Source organism: Oscarella lobularis, chromosome 1 (genome assembly GCF_947507565.1).
Source record: "Oscarella lobularis chromosome 1, ooOscLobu1.1, whole genome shotgun sequence".
Taxonomy (NCBI): Eukaryota; Metazoa; Porifera; class Homoscleromorpha; order Homosclerophorida; family Oscarellidae; genus Oscarella; species Oscarella lobularis.
Genome location: NC_089175.1, coordinates 701,598 through 720,345, shown reverse-complemented (window position 1 = coordinate 720,345; position 18,748 = coordinate 701,598). Strand labels below are relative to the sequence as shown.

Below are 18,748 nucleotides of genomic sequence, written 5' to 3'. Positions count from 1 at the left end.
GTTTAACGAAAGAAAAATCAAAATTAATTTTTGCACATTATACAGATATTGACGAATGTGCATCTACGCCTTGTCAGAACAACGGAACGTGTATTGATGGATTTGACAAATTCACATGTCTGTGCATGGCGGGCTACACAGGAGACGTTTGCGAGACGAGTAATCGTTGCGTTATTTACAAAATGTTCGTTTCGTAGAGACTTTTCATTTTTCAGATATTGACGAATGTGCATCGGTTCCTTGCGAAAACAGCGGAATGTGTGTTGATGGAATAGACTTTTTTGCTTGTCAATGCATGCCTGGTTTCACCGGTGATCAATGCCAGACGAGTGAGTTTCGTATATGACACTGAAATGATTTTGGACTTGATTTCATGAACTTCAGACATTGACGAATGTGCCTCTCTTCCGTGCAAAAACGGAGGAACGTGCATCGATTTGAACACCGATTGGACAAGTTCTTCTTCCGGTTTCGATGTGGGATACGCGTGCCATTGCGCATCTGGCTACACCGGAGACCAATGCGAGACAAGTGAGAGTTATTTATGTTTCGTAATTTCAATGTTCTTTATGCATATCTGTTGTTTATCAGATGTCGACGAATGTGCCTCTTCGCCTTGCAACAACCGAGGAACGTGCATCGATGGAGTGGACGAGTACACTTGCATTTGCACATCTGGCTATACAGGGGACGACTGCGAGACGAGTGAGTGCAATTTTTTCTTATTTTTAATAGAGTTGTGTATTATTTTTTTATATAGACATTGATGAATGCGGATCTTTTCCTTGTCAAAATGGTGGCACCTGTACCGATTTGATCGCTGGCTATACATGCGACTGCATTCCTGGTCATACTGGCGAAGACTGCGAAACGAGTTTGCCTATTAGTGTAATTCTATTCGTTTTGATTTTTCTTGTTTTCGTTTAGATATTGGTAAATGTGCCTCTGATCCTTGTCACAATGCTGGGACCTGCATCGATGAAATCAACGCGTTTACTTGCATTTGCATAAGCGGGTTCACTGGAGACGCTTGTGAAACGAGTATGTGTTATGTTTATTAGTGTTTATTTTGTTGATATCTTTCTCCTTTCTTTTTCGAGATATTGACAATTGTGCATCGTTTCCTTGTGAGAACAATGGAAGGTGTGTCGATGGAATTGACGTGTACACGTGTCATTGCATTTCTGGTTACACTGGAAACCAATGCGAGACGAGTAAGAGTTTTTAGAGTATTGTTTAGTATTATTATCTTCTCTTGTTTAGACATTGACGATTGTGCATCTTGGCCTTGCAACAACGGAGGGACTTGTTCTGATGGCATTGACGAATATACGTGCGTGTGCATTCCCGGCCATACTGGCTTTAATTGCGAAACAAGTAGTTTTCTATCATTTGGAACGTACTTTTAAAATGATTTTGACATTTCTAGACATTGGTGAATGTTCGTCTGATCCCTGCCAGAATGGCGGAACGTGCATTGACGAAATCAACGCTTTCACCTGCATTTGCATAAGCGGATACACTGGAGATGTATGCGAGACAAGTGAGAAAATAGAGGCGTTAATGTTTTCTTATTTCGTGACATTTTCTAGACATCAACGAATGTGAGTCTTCGCCTTGCAGAAACGGCGGAATTTGCATTGATGGAGTTGATTTGTACACGTGTCAATGTTTGGCAGGCTACACCGGAGACGATTGCGCAACAAGTGAGAGTTTGTTTGTCATGAAGTATGTCGATAGTTTGACTTGACGTCTCGTCTTCATCAGATATTGACGATTGCGCGTCTTTTCCTTGTACCAATGGCGGAACGTGCATTGATGGAATTGACTATTTCACTTGTCAGTGCATGTCTGGATTCACCGGAGATCAATGCGAGACAAGCGAGTTTTATATTTGACATTGTATTTATGAGTTTGACTTGCTCTTGTCACTTTCAGACATTGATGAATGTGCCTCTTCCCCATGCGAAAACGGAGGATCGTGCATCGATTTGAATGCCGAATGGACGAGTTCTTCTTCGGGTTTTACCGTAGGTTACGCGTGTCAATGCATGGCTGGCTACACCGGAGAACAATGCAATACGAGTAGGAATTTTCGTTTTGGTAGTGTAGACATTTTTATGCGTTATTTTCAGATATCGATGAATGTGCTTCTTCGCCTTGTCAGAACGGCGGAAGTTGCAACGACGGAATTAACGAGTACACGTGTAGTTGCGTAGCTGGCTATACTGGAAACGAATGCGAGACCAGTGAGCAAGTTTTTACTTTCAATCTGTCTTGAAGTGTAATGGTCGTGCGTTTGTATTGTAGACTTTTACGAATGCGATCCCGTTCCTTGTCAAAACGGAGGAACCTGTATTGATGGCATCAACGGATTTACGTGCGACTGCATTCCCGGTCATACCGGAGTTCTTTGCGAAACAGGTAAACTCTTGCTTTGTTTTAGCACAGAATATGAATCGATGTGATTTAGATATCGGCGAATGTTCCTCCGTGCCTTGCCAGAATAACGGAACGTGTGTAGACGAAATCAACCGATTCACGTGCACTTGCGCGAGCGGATTTTCGGGTCTCGTCTGTGAAACGAGTGAGGTTTTTGTCTCAAGCAGAGCCTAAATTTTAATTTGACTACAGATATTGACGAGTGCGTCTCTATGCCTTGTCGCAATCTCGGAACATGTGTCGATGGCATTGACGGCTACACGTGCTTCTGCATAGACGGATACACTGGACACTCATGCGAGACAAGTTAGTACTCTCTAGTTATGGTGCACGGATCTAGCAGATTTTCTGAAATAGACATTAATGAATGCGCTTCCATGCCTTGCTTAAACAACGGAACCTGCATCGACCAGGTCAACGGATTCAAGTGCAATTGTAGAAGAGCTTTTACTGGAGATGTCTGCGAGACGAGTAAGATCGTTATCAAATCAATGATCGCTTCTTTTTTTTGATATTCTATCGTTTAGATATTGATGATTGTGCCTCTTTTCCTTGCACTAATGGTGGATCGTGCTTGGACGAGATTGACTATTTCTCTTGCCAGTGTATTGCAGGCTACACCGGAGACCAATGCGAAACGAGTGAGAATTGTTTGTTATATAACTAGTAGTGTTATTTCATTCCTTTTTTCAGATGTCGACGAATGTGCGTCTTTGCCTTGCGTGAACGGAGGAACGTGCATTGATGGAGTAGCCGAGTACATGTGCTATTGCACATCTGGCTATACAGGGAACGACTGCGAGACGAGTTAGTGCAAATTTTTCGTTTTGATAGAGTCGTGTGTTATTATTATTCTTGTAGACATTGATGAATGCGAGTCATTTCCTTGTCAAAATGGTGGCACCTGTACCGATTCGATTGCTGGCTATAGATGCGACTGCATTCCTGGTCATACTGGCGAAGACTGCGAAACGAGTTTGCTTCTTTGTTTGAGTGTTTTTTTGTTTGATTATTTTCTTCTTTTTAGATATTGGTGAGTGTGCCTCTGATCCTTGTCACAATGCCGGCACTTGCATTGACGAAATCAACGCATTCACTTGCATATGCATTAGCGGTTACACTGGAGACGCTTGTGAAACGAGTATGTGTTATGTTTAGTAGTGTCTATTATGTGTATTAAATAATGATGTCTTCTTCGTCCTTTTTTCTAGATATTGACGATTGTTCATCGTTTCCTTGCGAAAACAATGGAAGGTGTGTCGATGGAATTGACGTGTACACGTGTCATTGCACAGCTGGCTACACTGGAAACCAATGCGAGACGAGTATGAGTTTATATAGTTTTATTCAGTAGAGGCTTAGTATACTTATGATCTCTTGTTTAGACATTGACGATTGTGCATCTTGGCCTTGCAACAACGGCGGAAGGTGCATTGATGGAATTGATTCCTTTACGTGTCAGTGCCTTTCCGGCTTCACCAGTGTTCAATGCGAGACGAGTGAGAGCTTGTGTCAGACTTACTGTACTGTTGACTAAACGGTTTCTTCTTGTTTGTAGATATTGACGAATGCGCGTCTTCTCCTTGCAAGAACGGAGGAGCGTGCATCGATTTGAATGCCGGATGGACGACTTCTTCTTCGGGTTTTACCGTCGGGTACGCGTGTCAATGCGTGGCTGGCTACACCGGAGACCAATGCGAGACGAGTAAGAATTTTTGTTTCCTAGTTTGCGCATTTTTATTCTCTATCAGATGTCGATGAATGTGCGTCTTCGCCTTGTCAAAACGGCGGAAGTTGCAGCGACGGAATTAACAAATACACGTGCGGATGCGTAGCTGGCTACACCGGAAACGAATGCGAGACTAGTGAGCGTAATATTACTTTTATGTGTAGATTTCATGCTTCTGCGGTTCTCTTCTAGACATTAATGAATGCGAGTCTTTTCCATGTCAGAATGGAGGCAATTGTACTGATGGGATCGTCAGTTATACGTGCAACTGCATTCCGGGTCATACCGGTGATAACTGCGAAACGAGTTTGCTCATATGTTTCTGTCTGTACGTTGGACTCATTATGTTATCCTTTATTAGATATTGGCGAGTGTTCCTCCGATCCTTGCCAGAATGGAGGGACGTGTATTGACGAAATCAACGCCTTCACGTGCATGTGCATGGGAGGGTATACTGGAGACGTTTGCGAGACGAGTTAGATTGTCAATGAGGAGAACGTGAACGTGAAGTGACATTTTCATTCCGTAGACATTAACGAATGCGAGTCTTCACCTTGCGAGAACGGCGGAACGTGTTTCGATGGAATTTACGAGTACATGTGCAATTGCACATCTGGCTACACCGGAGATCAATGTGAAGCGAGTAAGAATTTTTTGGTAGAGAAATGTTTTACTTTTGCTGAATGCTTAATATTTTTGTTTCTGTTTTAGACATTGACGAATGTGCATCTTCGCCTTGCACTAATGGCGGAACGTGCATTGATGAAATAGACTATTTTACTTGTCAGTGCATGTCTGGCTTCACCGGAGATCAATGCGAGACAAGTGAGTTTTCATAATTTACACTGTATTGATGAGTTAGACTTTTTCTTGTCAATTGCAGACATCGACGAATGTGCCTCTTCGCCATGCAACAATGGAGGATCATGCATCGATTTGAATGCTGAATGGACAAGTTCTTCTTCCGGTTTTACCGTAGGTTACGCGTGTCAATGCATGGCTGGCTACACGGGAGAACAATGCAATACGAGTACATGAATTCTCTTTTTGTAGTTTTGTGCATTTTTATGTTTTTTCAGATATCGATGAATGTGCTTCTTCGCCTTGTCAGAACGGCGGAAGTTGCAACGACAGAATTAACGAGTACACATGTGGATGCGTAGCTGGCTACACTGGATACGAATGCGAGACCAGTGAGCAAATGTTTATTTTCAATCTAACTTGATTGAACTGTAATGGTCGTGCTTTTGTGTTGTATATAGACATTGACGAATGCGATTCTGTTCCTTGTCATAATGATGGGACCTGCATTGATGGCATTAACGGATTTACGTGCGACTGCGTTCCCGGTCACACCGGGGTTCTTTGCGAAACAGGTAAGCTCTTGCTTTGTTTTAGCACAAAATTGGAATCGAAGTGATTTAGATTTTGGCGAATGTTCTTCCGTGCCTTGCCAGAATAACGGAACGTGTATAGACGAAATCAACCGATTCACGTGCATTTGCGCAAGCGGATTTTCTGGTTTCGTCTGTGAAACGAGTAGGATTGTGTTGAAATACTTTTCAGTTTAGTTCATTCATTTTTATCTACTTAGATATTGACGAATGCGCGTCTTGGCCTTGTCAAAATAATGGAACGTGTGTCGATGGAGTTGGCGGGTACACGTGCAATTGCACATCTGGCTACACCGGAAACCACTGCGAAACAAGTAATCGTTTTTATTTTTCCACAACGGGCTTTCTGTAGAGACTTTATATTCAGATATCGACGAATGTGCGTGTTCTCCTTGCGAGAACGGAGGAACGTGCTTTGATGAAATCGACTATTTCACTTGTCGGTGCATGGCAGGCTACACCGGAGACCAATGCGAAACGAGTGAGGGCGTTTTGGGTTGTGTCTTTTGATATCATGTTTATCTAGACTTTGATGAGTGCGCGTCTTATCCTTGTCAAAATGGAGGCAGCTGTACGGATGGCATAGACGGATTTATGTGTGACTGCGTTCCTGGTCATACCGGATTCTTTTGCGAAACAGGTTAGCCTTCGCTCTGATTTCGCGCGGAAGTGGCCCTAATCCATGCAATTTAGATATTGGCGAATGTTCGTCCGTTCCTTGCCAGAATAATGGAACGTGCATAGACGAAATCAACCGATTTATGTGCACTTGCGAAAGCGGATTTACTGGTATCGTCTGCGAAACAAGTGAAATTTTTGGCTAAAGCAGAGATCACATTTTAATCAATTTTTAACTACAGATATTGACGAATGCGTTTCTGTGCCTTGTCACAATCTGGGAACATGTGTTGATGGCATTGACGGCTACACGTGCTACTGCATGGACGGATACACCGGAGATACTTGCGAGACGAGTTAGTACAAGTATCTCTAGTTACGATGCAGAAAACTAAAAAAAGTTTTTGAAACAGACGTCAACGAATGCGCATCTATGCCGTGTCAAAACAACGGAACATGCATAGACAAAATCAACCGATTCACGTGCAATTGTACAAGTGCCTTCACTGGAGATATCTGCGAGAAGAGTAGGATTTTGTGTTGAATTAATGTTCAGTTTTCTTCAACATTTTCTTCTTAGACATTAACGAATGTGCGTCTGAGCCTTGTCAACATAATGGATCGTGTATTGATGGAATTGGCGTGTACACGTGCAGTTGCACGTCTGGCTACACAGGAAACCAATGCGAGACGAGTAATAGTTGCGCTTCTCAACAATGGGCTGTCTGTTGAGGCATTACTTTTTATTTAGATATTGACGAATGCGCATCTTTGCCGTGCGGAAACAACGGGACGTGCATCGATGGAATTTACGAATTCACTTGTTATTGCTTAGCGGGCTATACCGGAGACCAATGCGAGACGAGTAATTGTTGCATTTTTCAGCAATTCTCTTTTTGTAGAGATTTAACTTTTAATTCAGATATCGACGAATGTACGTCTACGCCTTGTCAGAATAACGGAACGTGTATTGATGGATTTGACGGACACGCATGCCTGTGCATAGCTGGCTATACAGGAGACGTCTGCGAAACCAGTGAGTTGGTTTGATGTATAGAACATGTGCTATGGAAAAAATTAAACGCTTCTAGATATTGACGAATGCGTCTCCGTTCCTTGTCGAAATGGAGGCAAGTGTACAGATGGCATTGACGGATTTACGTGTGACTGCGTTCCCGGTCATACCGGAGTTTTATGCGAAACAGGTAAGAAGTTCTTGCGGTGTTTTCGAGTGTTGAATAATGAGATTGTAATCGATTGTTCTTTAGATATTGGTGAATGTACCTCAGCGCCTTGTCAGAATAACGGAACGTGTGTAGACGAAATCAACCGATTCACGTGCAATTGCGCAGACGGATTTTCTGGGAACGTTTGCGAAACGAGTGAGATTCTTTTCACAGAGAATCATAATTTTCTTAATGATTCTTTTACGGTATACAGATATTGACGAATGCGTATCATTTCCGTGTCTGAATCTTGGAACATGTGTCGATGGCATTGACGGCTACACGTGCTTCTGCATAGACGGATACACCGGAGATTCATGCGAGACGAGTTAGTACTCTCTAGTTATTGTGCACGGATCTGGCAGAGTTTCTGAATCAGACGTCAACGAATGCGCTTCCATGCCTTGCCTAAACAACGGAGCGTGCATAGACCATGTCAACGGATTTAAGTGCGATTGTACAAGCGCTTTTACTGGAGATGTCTGCGAGACGAGTAAGATTGTGTCAAATTAATGGTCGCTTCTTTGTTAATTTTTCATCGTTTAGATGTTGACGAATGTGCATCTTTTCCGTGCACTAATGGTGGAACGTGCATTGACGAAATTGACCATTTCTCTTGTCAGTGCATTACAGGCTACACCGGAGACCTATGCGAAACGAGTGAGAAATGTTTGTTATAACCTGTGGTGTTATTCATTTTCTTATTTTAGATGTGAACGAATGTGCGTCTTGGCCTTGCGTGAACGGAGGAACGTGCATCGATAGAGTAGCCAAGTACACGTGCTATTGCCCATCTGGCTATACAGGAGACGACTGCGAGACGAGTGAGTGCAAATTTTTTTCTGTCGTATTGATAGAGTCGTGTGTTATTATTCTTGTAGACATTGATGAATGCGAGTCATTTCCTTGTCAAAATGGTGGCACCTGTACCGATTCGATCGCTGGCTATAGATGTGACTGCATTCCTGGTCATACTGGCGAAGACTGCGAAACGAGTTCGCCCATTTGTTTGAGTCTATTCGTTTGATTTATCTGGTTTCGTTTAGATATTGGTGAGTGTGCCTCTGATCCTTGTCATCATGGTGGGACTTGCATTGACCAAATCAACGCGTTCACGTGCATTTGCATGAGTGGGTACACTGGAGACGCTTGTGAAATGAGTATGTGTTAGTAGTGTTTATTACGTTTATTCAATATTGATATCTTTCTTCTTTCTTTTTTCTAGATATTGACGATTGTGCATCGTTTCCTTGCGAAAACAATGGAAGATGTGTCGATGGAATTGACGTGTACACGTGTCATTGCATATCTGGTTACACTGGAAACCAATGCGAGACGAGTAAAAGTTTTTGGAATATTATTTAGTATTATTATCTTCTGTTGTCTAGACATTGACGATTGTGCATCTTGGCCTTGCAGCAACGGCGGAAGGTGCATTGACAAAATCAACGCTTTTACGTGCATTTGCATGAGCGGATACACTGGAGACATATGCGAAATGAGTGAGAAAATATAGCTATATGGAGAGTCGTTGAAGTTTTCTTATTTCGTCACATTTTCTAGACATCGACGAATGTGAATCTTCGCCTTGCAGAAACGGCGGAACTTGCTTCGATGGAGTTGATTTTTACACGTGCCAATGCTTGGCTGGCTTCACCGGAGACGATTGCGAAACAAGTGAGAGTTTGTTGGTCATGAAATGTTGATTATTTGACTTAACGTCGTCTTCTTCAGATATTGACGAATGTTCATCTTTTCCGTGCGTCAATGGCGGAACGTGCATTGATGGAATTAACTATTTCACTTGTCAGTGCATTGCAGGCTACACCGGCGACCAATGCAAAACGAGTTAGCGATATTTGTTATAACGTGTATTTTTATTTTATTCTTTATTTTAGATATCGACGAATGTGCGTCCGAGCCTTGTCAAAATAATGGAACGTGTGTCGATGGAGTTGGCATGTACACGTGCAATTGCACATCTGGCTACGCAGGAGACGAATGCGAGACAAGTAATCGTTGCGCTTATTGACTGCATGAGGGCGTTCTGTAGAGATGTCGCTTTTTATTCAGATATCGATGAATGTGTATCGTCGCCTTGCAACAACGGCGGGACGTGCATCGATGAAATAGACTCTTTTGCTTGTCTCTGCATGCCTGGCTTCACTGGAGATCAATGCGAAACAAGCGAGTTTATATTTGTCACTGTATTGATGCGTTTGACTTAATTAAATTATTCTTGTCACTTGCAGACATTGACGAATGTGCATCTTCTCCATGCAAGAACGGAGGAACGTGCATTGATTTGAATGCCGAATGGACGGATTCTTCGGATTTCACCGTCGGGTACGCGTGTCAATGCATGGCTGGTTACACCGGAAACCAATGCGAGACGAGTATGATTTCTTATTTCGGAGTTTTTCTTTTATTTTCGTTGTTAATCTCTATCAGACGTCGACGAATGTGCCACTTCGCCTTGTCAGAACGGTGGAAATTGCATCGACGAAGTTAACGAGTACACGTGTGGATGCGTAGCTGGCTACACCGGAGACGAATGCGAGACTAGTGAGACTGGTTTTACTTATATGTGTAGATTTTATAGGCGTGTATTTGTGTTCCAGATATTGATGAATGCGAGTCCTTTCCATGTCAGAATGGCGGCAACTGTTCTGATGGGATCGCCGGTTATACGTGCGACTGCATTCCCGGTCATACCGGTGATAACTGCGAAACGAGTTTGCCAATTTTTTTGTGTTTGGCTTCTTTTGATACTTTCTATTAGATATTGGTGAGTGTGTCTCCGCTCCATGCCGGAATGGTGGGACGTGCATAGACGAAATCAACGCCTTCACGTGCATTTGCATGAGCGGGTACACTGGAGACGCTTGCGAAACTAGTATGTGTTTTGTTCATTAGTTTTCTTTTCCCTAAGTCAATTTTATGTCTTTCTTAGACATTGACGATTGTGCATCGTTTCCTTGCGAAAATAATGGAACGTGTGTCGATGGACTAAATGGGTACACGTGTCGGTGCTCGGTTGGCTTCACCGGAGACGATTGCGAGACTAGTGAGCGATTGTTGCTTCCAATCTTGAGTTGTAAGGGTTGTGCATTTGTGTTGTAGACGTTGATGAATGCGTCTCCATTCCTTGTCAGAATGGTGGCAACTGTACTGATGGGATAGCCGGATATGCATGCGACTGCATTCCCGGTCATACCGGAAGTATTTGCGAGATAGGTAAGCTTTTCTATGTGTTTAGCACGGACTTGGAATCGATGTTACTTAGATATTGGCGAATGTATTTCCGTTCCGTGTCAGAATAACGGAACGTGTATAGACGAAATCAACCGATTTACGTGCATTTGTGCAAACGGATTCTCTGGAGACGTCTGCGAAACGAGTCAGATGTTTTGAAAAACAAATCTACATTTTAACCTTTTTTCACGGTATACAGATCTTGACGAATGCATGTCATCGCCGTGTCTTAATCTGGGAACATGTGTTGATGACATTGACGGCTACAAGTGCGTCTGCATGACGGGATACGCCGGAAATTTGTGCGAAAAAAGTGAGTTAAAGACCTTTGGGTTTTTTATTCTGAACGATACGTGGAGTGTTTCAGTTTGCGAATGTTATTTACCGGGTTCGGTGAGCGAAAATTGTAACCTGACAACGGGCCAATGTTTGTGCCGCGACGGCGCCGATGGACAGAACTGCGACACGTGCATTCTATCACAAAAGCCATTCGCAAATATCACCGAATGTCTCGGTAAGAGTCGTAGTGACAATTGCAAAAATCGAACAGTTTTATTTCTATAGAAACAATTGACAACACTCCTTTTAACTGCCTCGATCCTCCTCGAAGATGGCCAAATCAGTGCAACGACGTAGCTCTACCATCGCGACCGCCAGCTCGCCTTCACGTCAGCGCAACGGTACTGTCCGGCGACAGCGCTCTTCGAGATCACGTCAGCGTGTATTGGAACGGGTGGACGTGCTTCTTCACGTGTCCACTAACGTACACGTGGAAAGTCTATATTCTCGTGCGTCGAGACAGCTTACTCGTGATGCCGCCTCGGTTTAGTCAGTCTCATCGAATCGATCATCAACCCGTTCGTTATCCCATTTTCATTCATCCGTTCTCGGGAATGAATCTGCTTGAATTGACGGTCGCTCGCGGTTCCCATACCTCAATCGTTCGAAGTCTTATCTTGGTGGACACAGTGGAAGGTTCCTCGGTTGCCTTATCGACTCGCCACAAACTTCAGTTCACGTCGGCCAAATACAAAAACTGGCAAACAGATCAACGTCGACAAGATCTTAGTGTTAGCTGGGAAAACCATTTCTACAACACGTACATCAAGAAAAATCCGTCACTGCTATTTCCTATTGAACGACCTCAGTTTGGATACGACGTCGTCACGCCGCCACTGTCGTTTTCCGGCATCCAAACGTTCAATTACTCGGGAATCATGTCTTTCGGACTGTCGCTTTATCAGAAGAACGCTACCTACAAGCGGCTGATCGCATCTCAGAATTTCACGGCTCTGAAACAGAATTGGGTCTATCGTCATCCGAAGCCCTTTGAATCGGGCGAAACTTACGAAGTCGAGATGACGGCCAAAGATATTTTTGGGCACCATGCGTTTAGTTCAGCTTTGGTTTACACAGACTTCACTCCACCGTCGATCACCGATGTCATCGTGTGGAAACGCGAGCAGAGTCCTATCAGAGATTTAGATCATTGCTCGCAAGGCCGAATTGGATCGGTGTTCACTCTCGAACTGAAGGCAATGGACAAAGAGAGCGGAATTGAAATGATCGAGTGGACCATCTCAAAGACAAAGAGTTCGACGACGAGCGAAGGACGCGGTACAATTACGTCGCAAATTCGGGTATGCAGCATCTAAAATTTGGACGTCTGTAAGTCATCTTTGGTTTTGTCTAGTCTCAATGTCTTGATCGTGACGAGTCTTGCTATTGCGCTACCGACGGTGTGTGCGTTTTGAAGACGTTCACGTCTGGGCTTCAAGGATTGGAAACTCTTTTGAATAGCGACAGGTTCTACTTATCGATTCGGGCCAATAGCCGATCTGGATTGACATCCACACCGTGGGAGAAAGAAAATCCTCTACCAAAGAAAGTGGGAATATCTCCCACACTCAAAAGCTTGACACCAGCCAGCAGAACGATGAAGGTTACGTGGTCTCTAGGCGGCTCTCCAACGAGATTTCTTGTGATTGCCTGCCGAAAAGATTTAATTACAGGAAAATGTGTCACTTGTTTGGAGGTGAGCGTTGACGGATCGCAACGTGAAGCAGAGGTCGAAAATTTAGAGCCCGTGACTAATTATCAAGTCCAAATTGAAGCGTTTGACGGAGATAACTCTAGCTTGAGTGCATCCAATGAGACAAAGACGCAAGAAGACAGTAAGTCCCATTTAGAAGGGAATTTCGTGTACAAACTGTCGGTGATTTGTGTAGGTCCGGATGGGAGTCCTATCAATATTGCGGTCACAACTCTACCTAATAAAGAAGCTCTTGTCGTATGGAAACCACCTGATCGGTTTGAACAGAACGGCAAAATCACGAAATACAAAGTAGCGGTCGAGATCGAAGACAGATTAGGTCAGTGGGTTTTGGCACAAGCCGAAATCGCCACCGTCGCACCGCAGACGAACGCAACAGTGAGAAATCTGTTCTCTGGACGAAAGTATCGAATACGAGTTAGCGCTGCAACGGCGATTGGCTTCGGGCCACTGTCAGACCCCTACAATTTCACCACTCCGGAAGACGGTAAAAAAAGCAAATATCTAATGATTTTTCTGCATTTGCCATTTGTTCACAGTTCCCGATGAGCCACCAGAAAACGTTTCTCTGGCTCACGCCACAAAAAGCAGCGTAAGGATTTCTTGGGAAGCGATACCTAGTGGTAGTCGCAACGGTATTCTTCGCAACTACGTCGTCACGTACGTCGCTCAGAAGGGCGGCGAAGCTGAGAAAACAGTAACAGTGCGCGGAACAGAGACGTCGGCTACGCTTAGCGGCCTTTTACCGTACACGTTTTATATTGTCAAAGTGAGCGGTAGAACAAACAAGGGCCTCGGACCGGTCAGCGACGATCTTACAGTGCGGACGAGTGAAGACGGTAAGTGTACGGTAATAGTTTTGAATTATGGAGGCTTTATTTCTTCGTGTAGTTCCTGGTCCTCCTTCTGTTGGACGGGCTGATCCTGTGAGCTCGACAGCGATCTCTCTGAGCTGGACGGCACCGTCGGAACCTCGCGGCGAGATTTTGGACTATCGCATTTTTGTATTTTCGTCGTCAAATCGTCGTCGGCGCGATTTGACGTCGTTGGTCTCTGTTGCCAACTTCACGGTTCAAAGAGACGAAAGTAACATCATCATAACAAACCTTACGGAAGGAACGAACTATTCGATCTACATGCGAGCACGAACGTCGCAGGGACTAGGCGAGAAGACCGCTCTCGCTCACGTCGTGACTCTGAAGCAAAGTTAGTAAATAATTCGTATTGCTTTTCATTATTTGATTGTTCTTTATTTTTAGTTCCTGGAGCTCCACGAGGACTGACAGCAAGGTCAGGTACACCGGAAAGCATCTCAGTGTCGTGGCTAGCTCCGTCCGCTGGCAAAATCTCGCACTACGTAATAGTCTACAGCGCAGATGATCAGAAAGGAGAGAAGCAAAACGTGACGACGAGAGATGAGTCTTACGTACTCGATCGTTTGTCTCCGTACACTTATTATCGGATTGAAGTGAAGGCCGAAGGCGGAAATGCAAGTGCCGTCACATTTGCCTATACACTCGAAGGAAGTACGTGTATAGAAATTGTACAGAGAATGGATGTACGATTATTTATTTTTTCCCTGTCGCGCAGCTCCTGGTCCTCTTGGATCGTTTCGAATTCCCAACGTCGGCGCATCGTCCGTCCTTCTCGAATGGGAGCCGCCTAGATTTCCAAACGGTCGGATCGCTTATTCGTATCGCATTACTGAAACGGCAACGGGATCGACAAAAGACGTGGATCTGCGTCCTGACGAACTCGGCGTGCCAGATGGCCGATTCTTTCGATGGAGAGTCGCCGATTTGACGGGATACACACAATATCAGTTGTCCATGCGAACCTTCAACATTCTCTACGATTACCAAGGTCCTACGTCAGACTTACTTGTCATCCACACCAATCAAGGAAGTAGGAATTAATAACGAGGTTTATTATTCTTGATTTGATTGGGTTTTTAGAGCCGGGTCCACCTGATGCCGTTCGGGTCGATGCGACGAGACGAGCGAGTCTACTCGTCTCGTGGTCTCCACCGAAGAAACCCAACGGCATTATCACCGAGTACGAGATCACCACGCAGTGGGAAAACGCAACAGGAACACCAAAAACATTCACAATCATTCACCAGAACAATCCAACGGAACGATTTCAAGAAGTAGAAGGACTCGAACATCCGGCACAGTATTCGGTCATTATTCGAGCAAAGACGATATCGGGAGAGGGAGCCGGCAGCAAGCCGATCCTAATGTTCACGAAATTTGTAGATCCCGATGATAGGACACCGCGCAACGTCACTCATTGGGATCTCACGTCGACGTCGGTGACTTTGAATTGGGAACGACCGTTGCACCCGAATCTGCTAAACTATACACTCACTGTTCGAATAGATGGATCTATTCCGTTCATTAGGCGAGTTATCAATGCCAATGAGACGAGTGAAGGTGTTGAAGGATTGATGCCGTATACGCTTTTCTCGGCCACGCTGGTTGCCGGTTACGCGGACGGGTCGCTCGGAGATGTCTCTGATCCTCAATATTTTCAGACGCCTCCATCTGGTAAGCGTAGTTTTTGAAACGTTTCTTCTCATCTTGTGATTGTAAAAATGATCGTTAGCTCCGTCGTCCGCGCCGCGAAATTTCACTGTTAGCCAAACAAACGAAAGCTCGACGCTTCTTCTGAGTTGGATTTCGCCTTTGGAATTTGACTTGAACGGCGTCTTGTGCGGCTTCGTCGCGCTGTACTGGCCGCTCAACAGTAGCAAACTGTCTAAAACAGACTTTGACGCTGGAGATCACGAAGCGCTGCTTACTGAACTAACGCCGTACACCGTATATCACGTAGAAATCGCGGCAGAAACGTGTAGCGTCGATGCGGAAGGCCCTTTCGCTTCTGGAAAAAACAGAACTGGAGAAGGAGGTTTGTCTCGCAATAAGTAATTATTTCATTTTTTCAAATATCGAATTCTTTTAAGTACCTGATAAACCAAACATTGCCGTGGTCGGCAAGAATTCGACGTGGGTGAAACTCTCGTGGACAGTCGAGCCTAATGGAATTCTATTTCGAGTGGAAGCAAACATATCGTCTGATCAAGGTCACGTATACGAAACGACGAACGTGACTGGTGAAACGGAATTCTTCGGTCTCGAGCCTTACCATCGCTATACCGTGCGTATTCGAGCGCATTCTGGGCGAGGAGCAGGTGCATTTGGAACTCAAAACGTTTCTACTTGCGCAGCAGGTATGCATGTGCTCAAATGACAATTGAGTATGTTATTTAATGTCGTTTGTTCCAGCTCCCCTGTCTGCGGCTGTGATTCACACTTGCGAAGCTCTTCAGGGAAATCAAGACAAAGTGAAAGCGATTCGATTAAATTACACGGACGTTTCTATGTCGGACTGGCGCGGTGAACGTCGAGGATACCGTGTCAATTTGTTCAAAGGAAACGAAACGGGCATTGGGCAAGTCTTTAGTGATACCAAGTACGTCGGGCAATCGGTCGGTGAATCAGATACCTTGGAGGTCGATGAGTCTACGATTGACTTCGACCAGTGGTACACCGTAACTATGGAAGCTGAAAGCGCTGGTTGCAACCAAGCTAACGTCGGTCCGAGCAGCGATCCTTGCTGGCTCATAATTCAGACGCCAATCCATCTAGGAACTGAGAGTAAAACATGTGAATGGTTGTTTCTTTCTCGCTTTTATTTATGTCTATTTAGAAAGTGACACGACAATGGTCATAGCTGTAGTTGTTTCTCTAGCCGTGCTGGTACTAATCGTACTCGTGATTGTCATAATATGCGTGCAAAAGAGACGTCGTCAGGCAAAATTGGAACAGGATTTACAGAACCAACGCCAAAGCTTGAACGACGGAGGATCTCACTGGCTAATGACGTGGCCAACGTATGACGAATTCCAATTCAGCAAGGACCGACTCAAAATTGAAGACGAACTCGGCGAAGGTCAATTCGGAAAAGTCTATTCCGCCTGGGCCACGGGAATCGTCAAAGGCGAAGATAAAACGCGAGTTGCCGTAAAAACGATGAAGCGAGGATCGTCGCAGGAAACGGCCGAAGATTTCCGAAAGGAAATGGAAATCATGATGGACTTCGATCATCCGAACATCGTTCGTCTTCTTGGAATCTGCACGCACGACGAACCACTCTATCTCATCACGGAACTGATGAAACACGGCGATTTGAAGGACTACATTCGAAAAGCTCGTCCCAACGAGATGCATCCGCGTCCTCTTCTCTCGATCGCGCAACTGGTCGACATCGCCGCTCAGGCGGCATCCGGCGTCGCCTATCTCGCATTGCGCAAGTTCGTTCATCGCGACATCGCGGCGCGAAACTGTCTCGTCGGCGAAAACGACAATCAATTGTCGGTGAAAATCTCCGACTTTGGTATGGCGAGAGATGTGTACCTGGAAGAGTATTATCGTCGCAGAGGCGGCACGTTGCCGATTCGATGGATGGCACCGGAAGCGATCACCGACGGAAAATACACTGTCGAATCGGACGTCTGGTCAATGGGCGTCCTTTTATGGGAGATTTTCGTGTTTGGCTATCAGCCGTATTTCGGTCGAGACAACGAGCAAGTAATCGGCGGCATTCTTCAGGGTAGCTTGACTTTGGAGTGTCCGCCACTGTGTCCCCGGTCCGTGTTCCAGCTGATGCTCCGTTGTTGGGAGAGGAATCCGTCGGCAAGAATCAAGTCGGGCGACGTGGCCAACGCTTTGCAAAATATGAGAGATTCGGGCGACACATATGCAAGTTATTTAGATACGACGCCGACCCAATCAAGGTCTCCCGTTCAAGAGGATTACACGCCGATGAGTCCCGTCTCTTCTGGTGCGAAATTGGATTCCATGTGTGGAGAAGAAACTTTATTGCCTCAATCGAAAAACGCTTACTTAGATATGAGTGGTGGCGATGTTCCTTCTGCGTCGAGCGATCAGAAGCGTAATACGCAGGATTTATGCGATACACCTGCGTGTTATTTGGATATGGCGCCGACCCAATCAAAGCCGCCTGTTCAAGAGAATTACACATCGATGAGTCCTGCTACTCCTTCTGGCGCCAAATTGGCTCTGGATCCAATGTTAGAAGAGGAAGCTTCATTGCCTCAATCCAAAGACCCTTACGTAGATATGAGGGGTGGCGATGTTCCTTCTGCGTCAAGCGGTCAGAAGCGTAATACGTACGTGGAGGTTCCACAGAAAGAGCCGAAAGAGAAATTTTCGTCTGAAGGTACGGATGACGCCAACGCTGTGCAGGATTTGTGCGACACATCTGGGAGTTATTTAGATATGACGCCGACCCAATCAAAGCCGTCCGTTCAAGAGGATTACACGCCGATGAGTCCTGTTACTCCTTCTGTCACCGAAATGCTCAAACAAGAAGCTCTATTGCCTCAATCCAAAGACGTTTACGTAGATATGAGTAGTGGCGATGTGCATTCTGCGCCGAGCGATCAGAAGCGTAATACGTACGTGGAGATTCCTCAGAGAGAGCGCGAGGAGGTAGAAGAGAAGAAAGAAAAGAAATTGTCGTCTCAGGGTTCGGCTTACGCGAATATCAGCACAGAGGATTTGGATTCGCCAGAAGCAGCGGCAGAAACTGGCGATACCGGTGCGACGAAAAGCGGCGATCAACTGTCCTACGAAAATCCTTCGTACACCGGCATTCCAACATCGGGACCCGTTACAGGTAGTAAGAAGGATCCTAGTGGAGAAAAGGCATTCGAAAATCCGTCGTACACCGGCGTCTCGTCCGAGCCGACAACTTACCTGTAGGCACAGAAACCTTTTCAGTGCACGCGCATACAACTTTAACAGCACAAATCACTTAGTAGGCACTACTACTGATAACCATTAGTAACCTGCACACTACGGATCGTTGGAGTCAATTTGTCCTAAATGGTTGTAATTTTAGACAGTGAATGTTATAGTTAGTGGCAACGGGCAGGACTAGCGTATTATCCCAATGAAAAGAGCGGCTGTCTCTATTTCCGTCTTGTCACGTGTCTACTTACGAG

At 45.1% G+C, this 18,748-nt stretch overlaps 1 protein-coding gene across 8 annotated transcripts in view; it reads left to right on the top strand.

Moving 5' to 3' along the window:
• The window catches only part of LOC136199632 (uncharacterized), a 43,053-nt gene extending 24,328 nt beyond the window's left edge, over positions 1-18,725 (top strand). For 7 of the 8 annotated variants that reach the window (XM_065989873.1, XM_065989874.1, XM_065989876.1 and 4 more), the window contains 77 exons: positions 46-159; positions 216-329; positions 385-531; positions 592-705; positions 761-874; positions 928-1,041; positions 1,101-1,214; positions 1,264-1,377; positions 1,430-1,543; positions 1,593-1,706; positions 1,768-1,881; positions 1,939-2,085; positions 2,136-2,249; positions 2,311-2,424; positions 2,474-2,587; positions 2,635-2,748; positions 2,800-2,913; positions 2,970-3,083; positions 3,136-3,249; positions 3,304-3,417; positions 3,470-3,583; positions 3,654-3,767; positions 3,828-3,941; positions 4,001-4,147; positions 4,194-4,307; positions 4,364-4,477; positions 4,533-4,646; positions 4,701-4,814; positions 4,883-4,996; positions 5,055-5,201; positions 5,251-5,364; positions 5,434-5,547; positions 5,597-5,710; positions 5,766-5,879; positions 5,933-6,046; positions 6,092-6,205; positions 6,259-6,372; positions 6,426-6,539; positions 6,597-6,710; positions 6,764-6,877; positions 6,935-7,048; positions 7,106-7,219; positions 7,275-7,388; positions 7,452-7,565; positions 7,624-7,737; positions 7,789-7,902; positions 7,956-8,069; positions 8,120-8,233; positions 8,291-8,404; positions 8,456-8,569; positions 8,635-8,748; positions 8,798-8,911; positions 8,973-9,086; positions 9,144-9,257; positions 9,308-9,421; positions 9,483-9,596; positions 9,662-9,805; positions 9,861-9,974; positions 10,031-10,144; positions 10,192-10,305; positions 10,363-10,476; positions 10,533-10,646; positions 10,696-10,809; positions 10,864-10,977; positions 11,032-11,178; positions 11,229-12,304; positions 12,358-12,838; positions 12,893-13,204; positions 13,257-13,556; positions 13,609-13,923; positions 13,977-14,243; positions 14,308-14,622; positions 14,673-15,266; positions 15,325-15,627; positions 15,683-15,949; positions 16,005-16,376; positions 16,429-18,725. In XM_065989873.1, the coding sequence (XP_065845945.1) occupies positions 46-159; positions 216-329; positions 385-531; positions 592-705; positions 761-874; positions 928-1,041; positions 1,101-1,214; positions 1,264-1,377; positions 1,430-1,543; positions 1,593-1,706; positions 1,768-1,881; positions 1,939-2,085; positions 2,136-2,249; positions 2,311-2,424; positions 2,474-2,587; positions 2,635-2,748; positions 2,800-2,913; positions 2,970-3,083; positions 3,136-3,249; positions 3,304-3,417; positions 3,470-3,583; positions 3,654-3,767; positions 3,828-3,941; positions 4,001-4,147; positions 4,194-4,307; positions 4,364-4,477; positions 4,533-4,646; positions 4,701-4,814; positions 4,883-4,996; positions 5,055-5,201; positions 5,251-5,364; positions 5,434-5,547; positions 5,597-5,710; positions 5,766-5,879; positions 5,933-6,046; positions 6,092-6,205; positions 6,259-6,372; positions 6,426-6,539; positions 6,597-6,710; positions 6,764-6,877; positions 6,935-7,048; positions 7,106-7,219; positions 7,275-7,388; positions 7,452-7,565; positions 7,624-7,737; positions 7,789-7,902; positions 7,956-8,069; positions 8,120-8,233; positions 8,291-8,404; positions 8,456-8,569; positions 8,635-8,748; positions 8,798-8,911; positions 8,973-9,086; positions 9,144-9,257; positions 9,308-9,421; positions 9,483-9,596; positions 9,662-9,805; positions 9,861-9,974; positions 10,031-10,144; positions 10,192-10,305; positions 10,363-10,476; positions 10,533-10,646; positions 10,696-10,809; positions 10,864-10,977; positions 11,032-11,178; positions 11,229-12,304; positions 12,358-12,838; positions 12,893-13,204; positions 13,257-13,556; positions 13,609-13,923; positions 13,977-14,243; positions 14,308-14,622; positions 14,673-15,266; positions 15,325-15,627; positions 15,683-15,949; positions 16,005-16,376; positions 16,429-18,506 (14,285 nt within the window). In that variant the 3' untranslated portion in view covers positions 18,507-18,725. Of the gene's footprint in view, positions 1-45; positions 160-215; positions 330-384; positions 532-591; positions 706-760; positions 875-927; positions 1,042-1,100; positions 1,215-1,263; positions 1,378-1,429; positions 1,544-1,592; positions 1,707-1,767; positions 1,882-1,938; positions 2,086-2,135; positions 2,250-2,310; positions 2,425-2,473; positions 2,588-2,634; positions 2,749-2,799; positions 2,914-2,969; positions 3,084-3,135; positions 3,250-3,303; positions 3,418-3,469; positions 3,584-3,653; positions 3,768-3,827; positions 3,942-4,000; positions 4,148-4,193; positions 4,308-4,363; positions 4,478-4,532; positions 4,647-4,700; positions 4,815-4,882; positions 4,997-5,054; positions 5,202-5,250; positions 5,365-5,433; positions 5,548-5,596; positions 5,711-5,765; positions 5,880-5,932; positions 6,047-6,091; positions 6,206-6,258; positions 6,373-6,425; positions 6,540-6,596; positions 6,711-6,763; positions 6,878-6,934; positions 7,049-7,105; positions 7,220-7,274; positions 7,389-7,451; positions 7,566-7,623; positions 7,738-7,788; positions 7,903-7,955; positions 8,070-8,119; positions 8,234-8,290; positions 8,405-8,455; positions 8,570-8,634; positions 8,749-8,797; positions 8,912-8,972; positions 9,087-9,143; positions 9,258-9,307; positions 9,422-9,482; positions 9,597-9,661; positions 9,806-9,860; positions 9,975-10,030; positions 10,145-10,191; positions 10,306-10,362; positions 10,477-10,532; positions 10,647-10,695; positions 10,810-10,863; positions 10,978-11,023; positions 11,179-11,228; positions 12,305-12,357; positions 12,839-12,892; positions 13,205-13,256; positions 13,557-13,608; positions 13,924-13,976; positions 14,244-14,307; positions 14,623-14,672; positions 15,267-15,324; positions 15,628-15,682; positions 15,950-16,004; positions 16,377-16,428 lie in introns of those variants that run through there. The other variant, XR_010673121.1, reaches the window with a different exon arrangement.
• The last annotated feature ends 23 nt before the right edge of the window (positions 18,726-18,748 follow it).